This window comes from Apostichopus japonicus, chromosome 17, assembly GCF_037975245.1.
Source record: "Apostichopus japonicus isolate 1M-3 chromosome 17, ASM3797524v1, whole genome shotgun sequence".
NCBI classification, from domain to species: domain Eukaryota; kingdom Metazoa; phylum Echinodermata; class Holothuroidea; order Aspidochirotida; family Stichopodidae; genus Apostichopus; species Apostichopus japonicus.
Genome location: NC_092577.1, coordinates 12,371,013 through 12,389,715, shown reverse-complemented (window position 1 = coordinate 12,389,715; position 18,703 = coordinate 12,371,013). Strand labels below are relative to the sequence as shown.

General features: G+C 38.7%; 1 protein-coding gene across 32 annotated transcripts in view; it reads right to left on the bottom strand.

Annotated features, from left to right (window-relative positions):
• Nucleotides 1–18,703, bottom strand: part of LOC139954965 (uncharacterized) — a 56,598-nt gene that overhangs the window by 37,708 nt on the left and 187 nt on the right. The window contains exons 1-9 of one of the 32 annotated variants that reach the window (XM_071955031.1): nucleotides 18,551–18,703; nucleotides 16,465–16,755; nucleotides 15,623–15,682; nucleotides 9,927–10,052; nucleotides 8,677–8,811; nucleotides 7,651–7,753; nucleotides 3,862–7,391; nucleotides 2,766–3,813; nucleotides 2,470–2,528 (exon numbers count right to left, since the gene is read on the bottom strand). The exon at nucleotides 18,551–18,703 is cut by the window's right edge and continues 187 nt beyond it. In XM_071955031.1, the coding sequence (XP_071811132.1) occupies nucleotides 7,189–7,391; nucleotides 7,651–7,753; nucleotides 8,677–8,811; nucleotides 9,927–10,052; nucleotides 15,623–15,682; nucleotides 16,465–16,749 (912 nt within the window). In that variant the 5' untranslated portion in view covers nucleotides 16,750–16,755; nucleotides 18,551–18,703 and the 3' untranslated portion in view covers nucleotides 2,470–2,528; nucleotides 2,766–3,813; nucleotides 3,862–7,188. Of the gene's footprint in view, nucleotides 1–674; nucleotides 3,814–3,840; nucleotides 7,392–7,650; nucleotides 7,754–8,676; nucleotides 8,812–9,926; nucleotides 10,053–15,622; nucleotides 15,683–16,464; nucleotides 16,756–18,550 lie in introns of those variants that run through there. The other 31 variants (XM_071955021.1, XM_071955024.1, XM_071955013.1 and 28 more) reach the window with 31 other exon arrangements.

The following is an 18,703-nucleotide window of genomic DNA, read 5'->3' as shown; positions in this document are numbered from 1 at the left end:
CGTAATGAACTAGACAGGAATCGAACCAGCAATTCTTGGATTACGAGTCCGACGTGTTAGCCAATTGGCTCACCACGCTCTCAGCAATACGAGGATCATCAATAGGCGAGGAGAGAATGGAAGCTCTTCTTCTTCAGATCTACAGAAACTTTGAATGACACATCATCTTCTGACGAAATCCTCAGTATATATTTATGGATTAACGTCGTCTAGGTATATAATACTATAAGCAGAACGCATAATGCCCAGAATGAGCTTCTATTTTGAGTGAGTTTATTACCTACTTCAATAACTTCTACTCAATGTTTGGCTAATCATATCCAGTATTTTGAACATTTTAATGTAATTTTACATAAAATTGACAGCTCTGAAGCCTCTAAAGTCCACCATATCCTATAGCTTCCAGGGGCCATGAGACGGCCCCTGAACCCCCCGCAGATAGTGCTATGCGCTCTGGTCGATATGGCAATAAATTGACCCCCCCCCCCATAAGAAAGAAAAATGAAAGATGAAACTCTGGCTACAGATTTGTTCAGAAGGAATTGACTACATAACTGTTGTTCATTAAGTACTACAAATTCCGTTGGTTTAACGTTTTGCAACAGCATAAGGACATATTTTAATAACATAACGAGTTAGACAAATGATACAAGAAATAACCAATACACAATATGTGCAGTGCAACATATTTATTTATATACTAAAGTTGTCACAAAGTGCTTTACCGCAGACAGCAATAATCATAAAACAGCTCTTTTATCTTTTATCAAAATATTTGATCTAAAAACATACATTTTCCCCAAGAAATATACTAATATTTGCTTCTATGGTAAAATGCTATAATTTGTTTTGCAAATGGAGTAGTAGTTTTATCATTCACAGCTGTGCAACTTCCCTTAACCCATCGGTGCCCCTCTCCAGGGTCTCCCATAGAAAACTAACATTTTAACATATTTATGTATATAACTATACAATATATCTCATTACTATTTTAAGTACTCCCCCTGAGCCAGTACCAAGTACTTGAACACAAGTACAAAAGTGCTTAAGTATCTGTTTACATACTGAAAGATGAGTACTAGTATACTAACACATCAACTGTGAGTACGGAGTACTTGCAGACTATTCTAGTGCTACTCCAGCTTCCAGTACTTTTCGATTACTCAAACACTGCTAATGAATCCAACCACCCAGTCTCCAGTCCACCAGAATTTTTTTCTTCCCATTTTGCACACTGCCATTAGCCTTAGTCATGGCACAATGTACTAATATTATACCAATTGACTGCCCCCTGTAGAAGTGCATGATATTCACACTATGACAACTACAGTATAGCTACAAAACAAAATCATGGCTAATTGTAACAATAAAATAAAATAACCTTGGCTCTACCGCAGCATATTCTGTACTACAACAACATCCCATTGCCATGGTAATGGGGCATTCTTCAAATCGCTACCGATCCTATCTGTGCTTGACGACAAGATTTCACAAAAAGCAAACCTCTATATAGACAGAGCTGTAATTCAACACAATGAAATTGTACAGAAGTAAAAATGGCTTTGCAGGAATGACAAAATATGTTATAATATACTCTACAAAAATGAAAGAAATTAACACAAAACACTGATAATTCAATCTGCTTCTATGCCCCCCCCCCCAAAAAAAAAAATCAATATAATTCAACAAACTGAAAACTATTTTTTAATATTTGAACAAAAATTACAAGATTTGCGGGCAAAAAAAAAAGGAAAGAAAAGAAAGACATTTCATTTCACATACAGTTGCATGAATATTCACATACAGCTTCATGAATATTCAGTTAAAACTATCGCAAGAATACTCTATATTTAGGATATAACATTAAGGCCTCTTTTATCAACTCTCTTGAAATGTTTTAGAAAAAATACAACTATGATATTAATACAAAGATTAATTTTTAATCCATTATTGTGTCCCCCCAAAAAATTGACCACCAGCTCTCTTCTAATTCCAAAACTACAAAAAATAATCTTTCATTATCTAACAAACAAATGTGGTTTATTCCCTGACTCACTAAAATGGTGGTACGGAGTCACTCGCATATAATTATTTTCCCGACAACGGGTGAAACCTTTTAAAAAGAGGATCTGTTCCTGTATCTCACTATTGGATCAAGTCTTCAACAACTTTCCTAGGTAGACTGTTCAATGTGTGGTAGCCCTCCAAACCTCAGAAATGTGGGCACATCTACTGGCTAAATGCCAGTGGACGTCTACCCAGCAGACAATAAGAACAAAAACACATGATAGTGAAGTGGGTTGAAAATGTAATATTTAGCATTTCCCTTCACCCACACCACTGTATATCTGGCATACACCTATATGCTTTTAGTTCACCCTACCTATGTATCTGGCATACACCTATATGCTTTTAGTTCACCCACACCTATGTATATATATGCCATACACCTATATGCTTTTCGTTCACCCACACCTATATATATATATATATGGCCATACACCTATATGCTTTTAGTTCACCCACACCTATGTATATATGGCCATACACCTATATGCTTTTAGTTCACCCACACCTATGTATATATGGCCATACACCTATATGCTTTTAGTTCACCCACACCTATGTATATATGGCCATAAACCTATATGCTTTTAGTTCACCCACGCCTATGTATATCTGGCCATATACACCTATATGCTTTTAGTTCACCCACACCTATGTATATATGGCCATACACCTATATGCTTTTAGTTCACCCACACCTATATATATCTGGCATACACCTATATGATTTTAGTTCAGCCTCACCTATGTATATATGGCATACACCTATATGCTTTTAGTTCACCCACACCTATGTATATATATATATGCCATACACCTATATGCTTTTAGTTCACCCACACCTATGTATATATATATGCCATACACCTATATGCTTTTAGTTTACCCACACCTATGTATATATATATGCCATACACCTATATGCTTTTAGTTCACCCACACCTATGTATATATATATGCCATACACCTATATGCTTTTAGTTTACCCACACCTATGTATATATATATGCCATACACCTATACGCTTTTAGTTCACCCACACCTATGTATATATATATGCCATACACCTATATGCTTTTAGTTTACCCACACCTATGTATATATATATGCCATACACCTATATGCTTTTAGTTTACCCACACCTATGTATATATATATGCCATACACCTATATGCTTTTAGTTCACCCACACCTATGTATATATATATGCCATACACCTATATGCTTTTAGTTCACCCACACCTATGTATATATATATGCCATACACCTATATGCTTTTAGTTTACCCACACCTATGTATATATATATGCCATACACCTATATGCTTTTAGTTCACCCACACCTATGTATATATATATGCCATACACCTATATGCTTTTAGTTTACCCACACCTATGTATATATATATGCCATACACCTATATGCTTTTAGTTCACCCACACCAATGTATATATGGCCATACACCTATATGCTTTTAGTTCACCCACACCTATGTATAGATGGCCATACACCTTTATGCTTTTAGTTCACCCACACCTTTGTATATATGGCCATACATCTATATGCTTTTAGTTCACCCACACCTTTGTATATATGGCCATACACCTATATGCTTTTAGTTCACCCACACCTATGTATAGATGGCCATACACCTTTATGCTTTTAGTTCACCCACACCTTTGTATATATGGCCATACACCTATATGCTTTTAGTTCACCCACACCTATGTATATATGGCCATACACCTATATGCTTCTAGTTCACACACACACCTATGTATATCTGGCATACACCTATATGCTTTTAGTTCACCCACACCAATGTATATATGGCCATACACCTATATGCTTTTAGTTCAGCCACACCTATATATATATATATATGGCATACACCTATATGCTTTTAGTTCACCCACACCTATGTATATCTGGCATATACCTATATGCTTTTAGTTCACCCACACCTTTGTATATATGGCTTACACCTATATGCTTTTTGGTTTTGGTTTAAGCTGTTTACTCTGCGCTCATAAAATATGGGAAAAATAATCATTACAGAGATGACCGCATTGAAAGAATGAAATACACATCGCATAGTACCACATGAATGGAATGTAACCATGGTTACAGCATAAAATTATATTTTATTTAAGAGAAACTAATATATGAAATGAATACTGTGCTATGTGACAAAGAAATATAACAGCTCTCAAAATAACATCAAATGGTGCAAAAAAGGTTCGAAGATAGTCACTTTGTAACTATGATGGTGACGCATTCAGTTAAATGTAAAGGAGAAAAACAAAAATCTCGCAAGTATGATGGATGGAATATAAAACTGCTCAATTTATAGGGATTTGGCAAATGTTAATGAAAAGTTTGAAATTGATATAACGAGGAGCACACAAGGGGGGGGGGGGGGAGTAACTACACCTTTTCACAGGGAGGTAAAGACTGGGGTAAAGGCCAAGGTGGCTTATCCCCAACAAGATCAGTTATGTATATACAGTACTTACGAAAATATTAATAACACGACAAACAAAGAAAAACCAGAAAACAGAAACAAATATGAACCTATTCCACATGCAGATTTGAATCATTTACAGCAATGTTATTCTATCTTTCGATAAACTGCCAAAAAATATGATGCAAGCTTCTATTAAAATTTTATCAAATACTTTTGGATCAAAAGGATTCTAGATGGGCAAGAACTGAGCAAAACAGGTAGAGAAAGTTACAAAGATAGAGAACTGAAGAAAACACGACATTTAACGTCACACTGATTGGATATTATGGCCAGAGGGCCTGACATTTCGATCCTAGCACCGCTCTTCTTCGAAGTGTATTTGTTTTACCTAGATGACTATCTAGCTAAAGTTGAAAGGTCAGCTCCTCCTCTATTACAACTTTTTGCATATTTTCAAACTGGCTTTTCAGTCGTTAAGCAATTTGTTGACAGTTTCGCTGCGCTGCCCTGAACTATATATAACTAAATACTTACACACTTTTATATATATATATGTATATAATATACATATTGATATATATATATATATTTAAAATCATAGTGAGTTGGACAATCCAGAACAGTCGAAGAACTTCCAGCCTGCACCAGGATTCTAACCCGGGCCTCCCTCTTTATATGCGGACACCCTAACCACTAGGCTATGGACGCTGATTGTATGTCCAGAGGTTCGAAACCGATAAGGAAGGTTGTAATTCCACTGTAGGCGTTTGTCACCTGTATCGAACAATACTAGTTCTGTTTTTGGTGACATATTTGCCTTACTCTAGAGCAGGGTTGTCCAACCTTTTGCCACATGGAATGATTATGATGGAGGGGGCCGCATGAACCCTACGCCCAATTTTTTGCCCGATGCCCAAGGCAACAGAATGTGAGCACTGCACGCGGAGCGCACTGATTTATTTCCTTCCTGGTAACACAGATGAATAAAGTCCAGCCCCCCCCCCCCCCCCCCCGCTGAGAGTGTCACACAAAATGACCTGTTTGCAGTTTTTTGGACCCAGAAGGTTCGAATAATTGATTATATAGCTTCAAATTGTTATCAATTAATCTGCTCACTAAAATTTCGCACTGTAGAGCATCTCTGGCGGGCAGGACGCAACCCTGCGGCGGGCCGGACTGTGTCCCGAGGGCCGTAGGTTGGACAATCCTGCTCTAGAGGTTGCCTTACTCTAGAGATTGCCTTGTTCTATATATATATATATATTTATATAATTATATATTATTAATTATAGGTAGTAGCAAAACCTTCTGTTATAGAGCTTATGGATGCAGATGAGGAAAAAAATAAGGTATTTACGGTTTACAAAAATATTACGAAAGCACCTATAACAAAAATTGTTATCGAGCAGAGCGTGCCATTTCTTTTCAAAATAATTCTATGCTTCTCACATTATTTCCATATAAAACTAAAATTACTATTTTTTGTTAACACCTCAACAGGATAGGACCTTTCCTAGACGTCGCATAAATCAAGGGGAAAATATTGCACTTCAACCTTTTCTATTCCCTACAAAACTTTGGCAAATTTATACTCATGATGGTGTTTGGTCATTTATAATGTCATTAAAGGTGAAAATATGAATAAAAAAAACTAATACAGAAAAAATAATCAGAAAGACAAAAAGGCAATATTTAAGAATGTAAAGTAACAAAGAAAAAAAACTAAGGCCTACTTTTTTTTTAATGAATTTAAAATGATTTCTAACCTACAAAACACAGCCTGCCTTTTGAGAATAAACAGGGTTTTCAGATTTGCCCCTAAGCTATGAAACTGTTGAAGATTGGATTGAACGGAGGGACCAGTCAAAGGGGAGGGAGTAGACAGCTAGCATTCATAAATTTGAGGTGATCACCTTTCTTTCTTTTAAATTCCAAGTTACTTATAAGTAAAATTCACATCCAATTGGCTCTTTTCTAGCAATTTTCATGTTGAAGTGCCATAATTACACAAAAGTTTGTCACAAAAGATATTTTCCCTAAAATTTGTCAGTTTTTGAGTTTCTTTAGCCCAAAAAGATCCGACTCTTTAACCATCGTGAGCGGAGGATCAAAAACAAATCTCTACGAGGGCGGGAAAAGAGACGTTGGTTCCAGGAGAAAGCACCCCGGAGAGAGAACCCAAATCGCACTCTACATAGATTGACCAATGAGCAGCACAGTAGGCCTGGTAGGGGGGGGGGGGTGGTGGGGGGGTGCTCAAGCCTAAAACCTGTACCAGACTATAACCCAGGATTGTGGGTTGATTACAAACTTTTTCTCAGACAGGACCTTAATCTTTCAGATATGGCCCCGCCTATTGAGAAGCAGTACTTTAAGAGAGGTGATCATCTTGTTACGTGACTATGGAATTACCAAGAGCAAGAGAAAAGTTTAGGGTGACGCCAGGAACCATACCCCAGGGACGCAAGTGCTGCCATCTACCAAGGTGCGCTATTACAATGTGATTCAGAGTGATACATCAAAACATTGACTACTTCTAGAAACCAATCCTTTCCTTGACAAAATCTAAATATTGTATGGAGAAATTGTGCCACGAAGGGTCATACTTCAAACTTTTGAAGTTTGAGCAGTAGATTCCTACAGCTTTTTGGACCCTACGGGCCATAAGGGGGTGGAATATCTGGAGGTCCCTTGGCTCCTCCGTCGGCTGGTGCGGAGAAGTCGGCTGACGGCTGCATGGCGGATGCACCGGCTGGCTGAGGAGGATGGACTTGCATCATCTGGTGCCCCTGCATACCTGGTTGCACATGGTAATGTTGCATGGGTACCGGTTGAACAAAGTTGTTGTACATGGGAGCTACAGTGAAAGGTGGAAAATATTGAGATTATCATGAACCAATCATCCGAGTGCCCGAAGAAAAGCTCGAAAACCCAGCAAGTTTCTAGTGGCTTGAGTAGAAATGGTTAACAACTTTCTGCCAAGAACTTGGCATGGAATGACTATGATAATTTATTGCACCATTCACTGCCAATTTATTTTCTTAAATTTCTTGTTCTTTGTCTACTTTTTTGTGGGGGGGGGGGGGGGGGGCAAGTGATATTATTAAATGTTTTACCTTGGTTCATGGGTTGTGGGTACATGTAGGGCTGGTTGTAAGCTACCATTCCTTGTGGTATGGCAGTAATGAGTGCATTAGGCTGGACATGGCTGTACTGTACCTACAAGATACAAATGTAAGAGAGAAAGAGAGGGAAAAGAAATATTAATATATTGTAGCAATCAGGTTACATTTCAAAAACCGAATTGACACGATTGTGCACTGAACACCAGAGAGCTAGAACTGACTCCAATCGAAAGAAGAACTGACTCCATTTGTAGTTTTAGTACTTACACAAAAATGGTGCAGTCCCCTGGCAATCAAAGTACTAACCACTTAAAGCAACTCTCTGTTGTGATTTGTGGTGAAATTTACTGATAATGAAAACACTAGGTACAGGTAATTTAGCCCGATTCACTCATCACCAATGCACAGCAGCACCTCGAGGAACTGGTCCATGTTTGGGACTTTGACTTAAACATCACATTTATTTGTGAAAATCCCTTGACCATTCCCAGGATGTTTTCACTCTGACTGTTTCTTCCCCACCCCCTGGCCCCCACTGCCCCCACCATTCATAAAGCACAAAGGAAAGCCTTGATCCGGCCACAAAATATACATATTTGTTTCATCAAATTTGGTCACTTGCATTTTGCTTTCTCTTGAGCTACTTGCTAACATCGCAATAATTGGATAATATTTGGCAATATACTTGGAAAACATTTTATTCACAAAGTGTTGTCAAAAGTATTTTGAGCACAACCTCTGTGACTTTTATTTTGGAGCTAGTTACATTTATGTGCGTATAAGAAGAAGTTCCTCTTTTCAAAGGGAGTATTTAAGCTCTCTTCTTCCTGAGATGCATCGAAAGCCAAATAAGAGATGGAGACTTCTTATGATCTTAAATCTATGAATTGATATCTTCCCATCCCAGCCCATAAATTGACCCCTGGTATCGTAGGGGTTGGGTTGGGGGAGGGGGTGGGGTTGGGGTTGCGGCTGTACACCCCTCCGAAAGCCCCATCTCGCCAGCCTTCTCCTTACCACGGTGCGAGTAGCTACACTTGAGTATGGGGTGCAGCAGTTGCCGGAGCAGCAGAAAGCGGCCGCGATGATCGATATCACAAACTCCACCAGAGCGATGAACAGTGACAGAAGGTGGATGGTGAGCCGTGCACCCTGGGGGAGAGGAAAACACAAAGTCTGACTTGATGATATGCATACTCTATATAAATATCACATTTAGATTAGATAGATCTACAGGCGCTATACTGGCAGAGAGACTTCCAATTTTACCTTTGCTGACAGGCAATAAGTGAGGTAGGGAGGGAGGGGTTTGGATGTGAGAAGCACTGACATCTCTTCCACAATGTGACTTTCTTTCAAACTTTGAACCAGAGCCGGGGGGGGGGGGATGGGGGAGGGACAAGTTTTTTGTCGCCAACATTTTACTGAACATTCAACCAAAAAAATTCTAAGTGCCTGTAGATGCCCAGTACACATGTAGCCATGGCATATATTCCATGTGGCTGTTTTAGACAGGACTGGTATAAATACCACTGGTACATACACATATACAATGTCAGATACCATTCACAGCAAAACAGATATCATTCCTAGTGGGAAGACAACCCATAAATGCTCACATACATCATTTCCAGTGGGAAGACAACCCATAAATGCTCACATACATCATTTCCAGTGGGGAGTCAACCCATAAATACTCACATATATCATTCCCAGTGGGAAAACAACCCATAAATACTCACATATACCATTAGTAGTGGGAAGACAACCCATACTGTAAATACTCACATGTCATTTCCAGTGGGAAAACAACCCATAAATACTCACATATACCATTAGCAGTGGGAAGACAACCCATAAGTACTACCATTAGCAGTGGGAAAACAACCCATAAATACTAACATGTCATTTCCAGTAAGAAGACAACCCATAAATACTCACATATATCATTCCCAGTGGGAAGACAACCCATAAATACTCACATGTCATTTCCAGTAAGAAGACAACCCATAAATACTCACATATATCATTCCCAGTAAGAAGACAACCCATAAATACTCACATATATCATTCCCAGTGGGAAGACAACCCATAAATACTCACATATATCATTCCCAGTGGGAAGACAACCCATAAATATTCACATATATCCTTTCCAGTGGGAAGACAACCCATAAATACTCACATATATATCCTTTCCAGTGGGCAGTCAACCCATAAATACTCATATATCATTCTCAGTGGGAAGACAACCCATAAATACTCACATAGGGAATGCTGTCATAGTAGTAGTAACTGTACCAGGATTCAGAGGCGGCACTCACACCGAATATGATGATGCAGACCCCCGAGACCATACTACTAAAGATCGACATCACAAGGTAAGCGGTAATCTGAAGAAGAGGGAGATACCACTATTGATTAGAGGGGTGGGCAAAGGGGCCGGGGGGAGGCAGCACCTGGGCCTGTGGTAAAGTATGGGACCAAGAGAAATATAAATTATATCATCATTCTCGTAATATACTTAAGGCACAATGAAAACTACAAGAAGGGGTGGGGGAGGGGGAGGGGAAGGGGGAGGAGGAGGGGGAGGGGGAGAGAAAAGTAAGTGACATTCATTTCACATACCTGTAAGAACTTTATGACAAAGTTGTGCTGTCCCCGTATTAAAGTGTTCAAGTACTGTACTGTACCATGCAAGCTTTTATAAAGGAATTGTACTATCCCTTTAAGTATTTTAACAGAATGAGTTTGTTTTCAACTATCTTACTTTTACTGAAAAGTGACATGGTACTTTCAATTACTTCTTTTTTCCTTGTTAAATAACGGAGATCTTTGTGGTCCACTCAACCAACTCACTCGAAGGGGACACAAACCTAACCATCATTGTTAATTTGTTAGCTATTAACAGATGACTGAGATCTTTGTCACACACAACCTGCCGCAAACAGCTGTAAAGAAAACCTTAATAATCTGATATGAATGTGACACACTAGGCTGTAGGGTATAGCCAGGATGAACAACTTACTTTAGTCTAAGTAGTACAGCAAAAAGCATTGAGATAAGACAAACAATATTAGCATAGCAGGTGATGATCGAGGTGGAAACTTTTCTTGTATTCAGCATACAGATTAATCTCTACCAAAGACAACAGGCTTCTTCTACTCAATGTAGTACACCTACGAGCCGTACATTTAGCAGGCGCCGGGCGATTTTAACCCCTGGTCCCCAAGACTTGCAAACTGGTTTGCCTCTAAAACATCTAACTAGGCAACTGGTCATTTCCCTAACGTTACCACATCCAAAACTGAAGTTTTTATTGGTACTGAATCTCGACAATTGCGAAATATGACAGAAAACTTCAACAACGTAAGAAAAGTTATTATACCGATGATTCACAATGATATCTTCCATTCCAATAGCAACGTTGTATGTACAAACAGTACAACGCTCTTAACACAACTGTGTGCACAGGCATGTATGCAGCAATGTACTGTACATGGCAACTCCAAAGTGCTTTCTAGTCACTTCGCCCAACAACCATTTCGCCCAACTGCCATTTCGCCCAACCAGCCTGGTCATTTCGCCCAACCAGCCTGGCCATTTCGCCCAACCAGCCTGGTCATTTCGCCCAACCAGCCTGGTCATTTCGCCCAACCAGCATGGTCATTTCGCCCAACCATCATAGTCATTTCGCCCAACCAGCATGGTCATTTCGCCCAACCAGCATGGTCATTTCGCCCAACCTTATTTTTACTAATATTCAGTCAGAATAATATTACTTTTTGTATTCCACTAGTTCAATTTGATTTTTTGTGGGTTAGGTTACTTCATAATAGGTAAATAAAAAAGTGAGGTCCGCTCGATATCGATCGGAGTCTGAGCAGTTATTTCGGGTACAATGGGAGGATTACACTACTTAAGGCGTTTACGCATACAATGGAAGTTATATTATTATACAAACACATATGTAGGCCTAATCAATTTAACCACGACTTCAAGTTTCCTTAATACTCGGTTCGTATCCCGTAATGTTAACAATTCCCGAACGTTTACTATCAAACCTATCAAACCTAACCCCTAAAACACTGATCCATCCTCAAGATTCCTTAATATTCGGTTTGTATCCTGTAACGTTAAAAATTCCCGAACGTTTCCTTACTTAAGTTATACAAAGTAAAGGACTTCATGTTTCCTTAATATTCCTTAATATTCGAACGTTTACTATCAAACCTAACACCTAACACACTGATCGATCCTCAAGTTTCCTTAATATTCGGTTCGTATCCTGTAACGTTAACAATTCCCGAACGTTTCCTTTTGAAATATCATATTTAATCAAGGTTGGGCAAAATGACCAGGCTGGTTGGGCGAAATGACCAGGCTGGTTGGGCGAAATGACCAGGCTGGTTGGGCGAAATGACCAGGCTGGTTGGGCGAAATGACCAGGCTGGTTGGGCGAAATGACCAGGCTGGTTGGGCGAAATGACCAGGCTGGTTGGGCGAAATGGTAAGGTTGGGCGAAATGGCAGTTGGGCGAAATGGTTGTTGGGCGAAGTGTCCTGCTTCCCTCCAAAGTTACCAACACACTTAAGTCAATGGAGATTTGGTGGAGACTTCTGATGCCTATATGGATGCCCTTAATTTCCAATTGCCAACAGCCTCTCCTATTCTTATGGGGCGAAACGTACATGTTATCTAATAGGTTGGTCGGTGGGAGATACGGTAAATTATAAAGCAAGGTTACCACAATTTGACTCCTGGTGACTCCAAATGACCTTTGACCTCCACCACACATAAAAGGCTTCTTGTGTTTAACAGGTCACAACTTCACACTAAATATGAGAATGGTCCAAGCTTCCCTTCTTGAGATATCGTGTTTAGGAGGTTTCACAATTTGATACCTAGTGCCCCAAATGACCTTTGACCTCCACCATAAACAATAGGGATCTTGAACTAAACGTGTCCCAACTACATACTACATATGAGATTGGTCCAACCTTCCCTTCTTGAGATATCGTGTTTACAAGGTTTTTGCAATTTGACCCCTGGTGACCCCAAAAAACCTTTAATCTCCCCCAAACACAACAGGCTTGTTCTACTCAATGTGGTTCTACTACATGCCATATATGAGATTGGTCCAGGCTTCCCTTCTTGAGATATTTGTGTTTGAAAGCAAGGAGTCATACACCCACATACCCGCATACACACACTCAGTCGCCTGCATGACTACAAAGGTTACGATTATCATCAAAACCAGAAAGTGTCTAGAAGTGAAGAAAAATCATGAAGATTTAACAGTTATATTCCTTTAATACTAATGTACATAGTTAATCTTCATCATGGAAAAGATTTCCTTTTTGATTCCAAGCAAACCAAAACACTGAGCTTATGGAGTAGCAATACTTAGGTCATATTCCCACGTGTAAAGATCACGGCAACTGCCAACAGCGAGCTATTTTACAAAGTCTACGGTATCCATAGCGACTAGCAATTAATGGCCACTGGCCTATCATCTAAACATCTCCCTTTACATGTAGCATATCTGCTATGTGAATGAGTGGAGTATCTACTGTATGCGGATATCCACAACGTGTTCAGTGCAGTGTAAACAAATACAAGTACAGTAGGGATTAATCATAAATTTGGGACTTTCACTCTCTTCCAGTCCATTCAAAAATGTTGCTTTGGAGATGATCAAAGGTCAAAATGAATATGTCAGTTACCATAACTGGGGAAGAGGGCCTGAAGGGGGGGGGGGGGTAGGCAGTGGGGGAAACTTACAAAACAAATGGGGGGAGGAATGAAAAAAAGAAATATGAAGTGAGGGTATTGAATGTATGTATATTATAATTGAATATTGTTTTTATACTTCCAATCAAGTGTCAGCGGGAGCAATTGACCAGAAATCACGCGGTCAAAATATTACACACAAAATTAGCTTAACTGTGTTACAGAATATCCAAATGATAAGTTTTGTACTGAGAACCGAAACTAAAAGTATTCCCGAAATTTTTAAAAGAAATTTATGGCACAATTTCTTTCCTTTCCCCATAGAGCAGGATGGATTCAAGTTTACGTCCCATTTCCAACAAAAACCATAGTTTTGTTGTTATACAGATCGATATATAACAAACAATAACAATTTGTTGGTTAATTTTCAACAGGTTCATGTTACAATATTTAATTCAGAATGAGAAGGGGATAGGGAATGGGGGGGGGGGCCGCTGTAGGAAATGCAACTTTTCTTCAGTTTAAGGGTGATTAAATAGAAATTCAACTTCAAGGCCTCCACACTACACAGAACTGTATTTATACAATATATCTTGCTCAAATCTCTATCCCTGGAATGTTTTTTTGTTCATTCTATTTCCTGGTTGATACTGTGCCCTGTAACTGTCTAGACTTTGTAAGTATATTAATTGGATGCTTGTGATCAAGGGTCACATCATGACTTTTACAAAACACAGGAACGAGGAAGGACACGGCCAGGAGGAAACTAGAAAACTAGGACATGTACAGTAAACAATATTACAATGGTGTGGTTCATGTTACCAACGAACCTTTATTTACACAGTTTACAGCGTATATCATTTTCATAAACTCATCATCTCTTTGTGGAAAGGATATATCTAGTTTCGTTATCGTAAGCTCTACACAATTGAAAAGCAAAACATACCCAGGAAACTCTACCCACAAAGAACAGACAGGTTATGTATAGAAAACTCTAATTAGCATCTCTCCTGCAGTGTACATATTGCTGTTTTAGATACAAACCTATACACATCTCTCCTACAGTGTACATATTGCTGTTCTAGATACAAACCTACACATCTCTCCTACAGTGTACATATTGCTGTTTTAGATACAAACCTATACAGATCTCTTCTACAGTGTACATATTGCTGTTTAAATACAAACCCACAGTGTAGATATTGCTGTTCTATTCACCAACCTATGCATCTCTCTTACAGTGTACATATTACTGTTCTAGATACAAACATACAAATCTCTCCTACAATGTACATATTGGTGTTCAATTCACCAAACCTACACATCTCTCCTACAGTGTACATATTGCTGTTCTATTCACCAACCTATGCATCTCTCCTACAGTGTATATATTGCTGTTCTATTCACCAACCTATGTATCTCTCCTACAGTGTACATATTGCTGTTTATTAAAATACAAACCTACAGTGTACATATTGCTATTCTATTCACCAACCTATACATCTCTCTTACAGTATACATATCAATTGGTGTTCTATTCACCAAACCTAAACATCTCTCCTACAGTGTACATATTGCTGTTCTATTCTTCAAACCTGCACATCTCTTCTACAGTGTACATATTGGTAAAATTATTAGTTTGCTAGGTAACATTGTTTGGAACAGACAAATTTGCTCTTTGGACAACCAAAATGTGTGATGGACAGCCAGAACATTTGCCGACTGTAGAAGCAGTTCGACAGCATGTACATACTAATACTGTAGCTGTCTGTGAGTGAGTTAACCTACTGTACTATCTATTTAATGGGTTTAAATGATGTTGATATCTCTCAAAACCTAGGGAAAAAGACTGGCCTTATCTTTGACTTGTCACATGTTGATGGCTTTTTCACCATGTACCATTGACAAAGGTACAGTATTTTAAGTGACACATCATTCGAATTCAAACCTTTTGTTCCGTCATAAAATTGTACGTTAGAACAGACCAATGACATTGCTAAATTAGACTTTATTCACTGTGCGTGAACGATGAAGTACATAACTACCTACGTAGTGAAACAGAGCCCGGACGTACCATAGAGGGCCGACAGCAACGTTGATGGACCAGCAGAACACAAATTGCCATCAAAAACTCCATTTATACATTGATATCTTGCACAGGTATTTTTGGAAATAACTGTGCAGTAATTTCCACAAATTTTACTGCATCTGACTGAATTCAAACACTCACCAGGTCGTATGATTTCTTGGAGCTACTCAGAATGCCAAGAATCCCGGTAATGACATAAAACTGTGGGGAAAGAATGAAGCAAACCATCTTTACTGTACGACGCAGTGTCAATTTTACAATCTCTGATATACAGTACTACTGTAGTAGATATGCACTGGACGCATACCAACTTGGTCTATGTTTCAAAAAGGGGCATATATTGTCCGAATCTCATCAAATTTTAATGTACTCTCAGCCAAATGACAGACTACTTAAAATATCGGAGCCAGTACGACTAGAGTAGACCGTTGCATGGGTTGCCCTAGCTACTGTATCACTACTAGGAGATGTCCTGGAACATAACGTACTGTACAAATATATGTTAAATATATGTGGGCCGCTTTATTAATGACCATGAACGCAGTAAGTACTACATACCATTCATAGCTTAAGATATTATTTAGGGCAATTGCTGGTAAAAGCTGACGGAAAGTAGTATCGAGCTTCTAGAGTGATGAATGCAGCTCTATCTTTACTTATTGTTCTAACAGACTGCTCTGGCAGATTCCTGTTACAATGTTACTACATGCCAGGTCCTATAACAGACTAATATTGATTTAAGTGATGAATGCACAGCTATCTTTACTTATTGTTCTAACAGACCACACTGGCAGATTCCTGTTCTAATGTTACTGTATATTGCCAGGTCCGTTAACAGACTGACATTGAGCTTAGTGATGAATTCAGAGCTTATCGTTACTAACAGACCACTCCAGATTCCTGTTCTAATGTTACTACATGCCAGGTCTATTAACAGACTGACATTGAGCTTAGTGATGAATGCAGAGCTTATCGTTACTTACTAACAGACCACTCCAGATTCCTGTTCCAATGTTACTGTTTGCCAGGTCGATCACAACACTCACGATGCCAAACAAAATGGCAGCTGTTCCCAATGAGACCTGAATCCAGCCTGTCCACTGGCCAGCTTTAGCATTGTAATGAGGGTTCACTCCAGGTGGATGTTGGGTTCCTTGTGCATACTGCACTTGTGGTTGCCACGGTGCAGCTGGGGGTCCTGTCTGTCCGTGCATCTGTACCCCAGGCTGTCCCTGGTTCGTGTTAACTACTGCTGCTGCTTCACCCATTGTTACCTGTAGCAGAAGTGACACTGTAAGATCCCTAAAATTGCAAGAGGGAGATGGGGGGGGGGGTAGGAGAGCTATTTTTTTTAAGTAAAAAAGAAGGATTCATGTTTTTTTATCATCAAAACATTTTGCAGTATAGCAACCTTCAATTTTTAAAATTTTTACTAATGCAGCATATCCCCCAAAAAAGAAAAAAAAAGGCAGTGATAAACAGAGATTATGCTCTCAACCAGAGCTCACATGGTAATGACATGACAATCATGTACAGTACATGTACAAAAACAAAGCTAAATTACAATGAATGGATTTCTCAATAAAGAAATCCTGCAAATGTTACTATTTTGTAAAACAATTCAAATAAACATTAACATCACAATGTTCCACATCACTATCATCTGCATAAGCCATAAAACACATGTGAAAGTGTAAACAAACAACAGTGCATATTACAATACAAATTTATTGTGTTACCAGTCTACCTTTATTTTCCATCATTTCAGGGCAGGTAAAAAAATTATCAGGGCTTGTGAATTCTGGAAGCCTACTTGCCCGACTAGGCAAGTTGTTTTAAAAGTTAATGTACAGCCCTGACATACCAAGTACGAAATCCATGAAATCATGATAGCCTACATGTATGTTTAATTTTTTGAAGTTATCACGTTTACAAGATTTCAGACTTTTGCATAGTATTTAGTAGGTTGAATTCAAATGTATTTTGACCTATACTAATGTCAATACAGTTTGTTATTGTTTCTTCACCAAGGGGGTTCTAAACTTTGATTACGAAAGTTGTCCTTCCTGAGTTATCGTGTTAACAAGGTTTTTGAGATTAAGCCTAGGCCTAGATGTAGGCATGTATGACAATGGTCTATATAGTAAAGGCTTCGTAATTGACGCACCCCCGTAATTGACGCACCTTCAATTATTACTAGCAACGATACAGAAGGCCACCTAAACTTTTTGCAGTCAAGCAGAATTACATATTTCATGAGTTTGAATCCATTTCAGCTATTTGCTGACCAAATTGTGGTATTTTTTAAGCTTTTAACACCCTCCCCCCAGTTTTACACATTTTTTGGACATTTGGAAATCTTACTCCCTAAAAATAACCAAAATTACTTCAAAATGATACCACTTCTCTCTGGGACCTGACCTGTCTAAGCTTAGAGGTTCAGAGCATAGCAAACGGCATCCAAAGTCAATGGATATATACTTAGGCCTACAATACAGTTAGCTTATCGATGCATGTGTCAATTTAGAGGTATGAAAGAACTTGACACAGCAGACATTTTGTGGTCAAATTCTTCTCAATTGTACGTTGCGTAAGCACAGAACAATAAATATTTTGAGATCATTACATTTCTAAGGAACTACACATATGAAAAGTGCATGCAGTTGAGTGATTTTGATTTTATGTTGACCGACATCGTCAATCCAATCCTTAAGTGCGTCAATTATGAGCCCACCATGCTACTACTTACTAGGGCTACATTTGGCCTAAACCCATAGAAACTAGTTCAATTTCTATGCCTAAACCTCAGCTATGCCCTATACCAACTTACAATTTAATAGTAAAACAATTATGTTACAGCATCAAGTGTCTTGATTGCAGAAAGCCTAGACTATGCTTTCTGCAATTGCAGAAGTCAAGACTAGCCTAAATTAAGCCTACACTACTGTAGTAAGTAGCCATAGAAATTAAATAGTTCAATTTCACTTAGGCCTATAAGTTATATTTTATGTGCGCAATATTGTTGACTTTCACTGATCAATCCACTTTGACCACATCGTTTTGTCATACCTTAAAGACTGCGATTTATGTTCGATTTCTCTGATGTCAAAGGAACATGAGACGTAACTGTTTGATGTACTACATAAGAATTTAGACTAAAATGTTATCTCGAAAAGTCAAAATTTCTCGGCTAGTCAATTCTGGACGACGTGACGAGTGTTG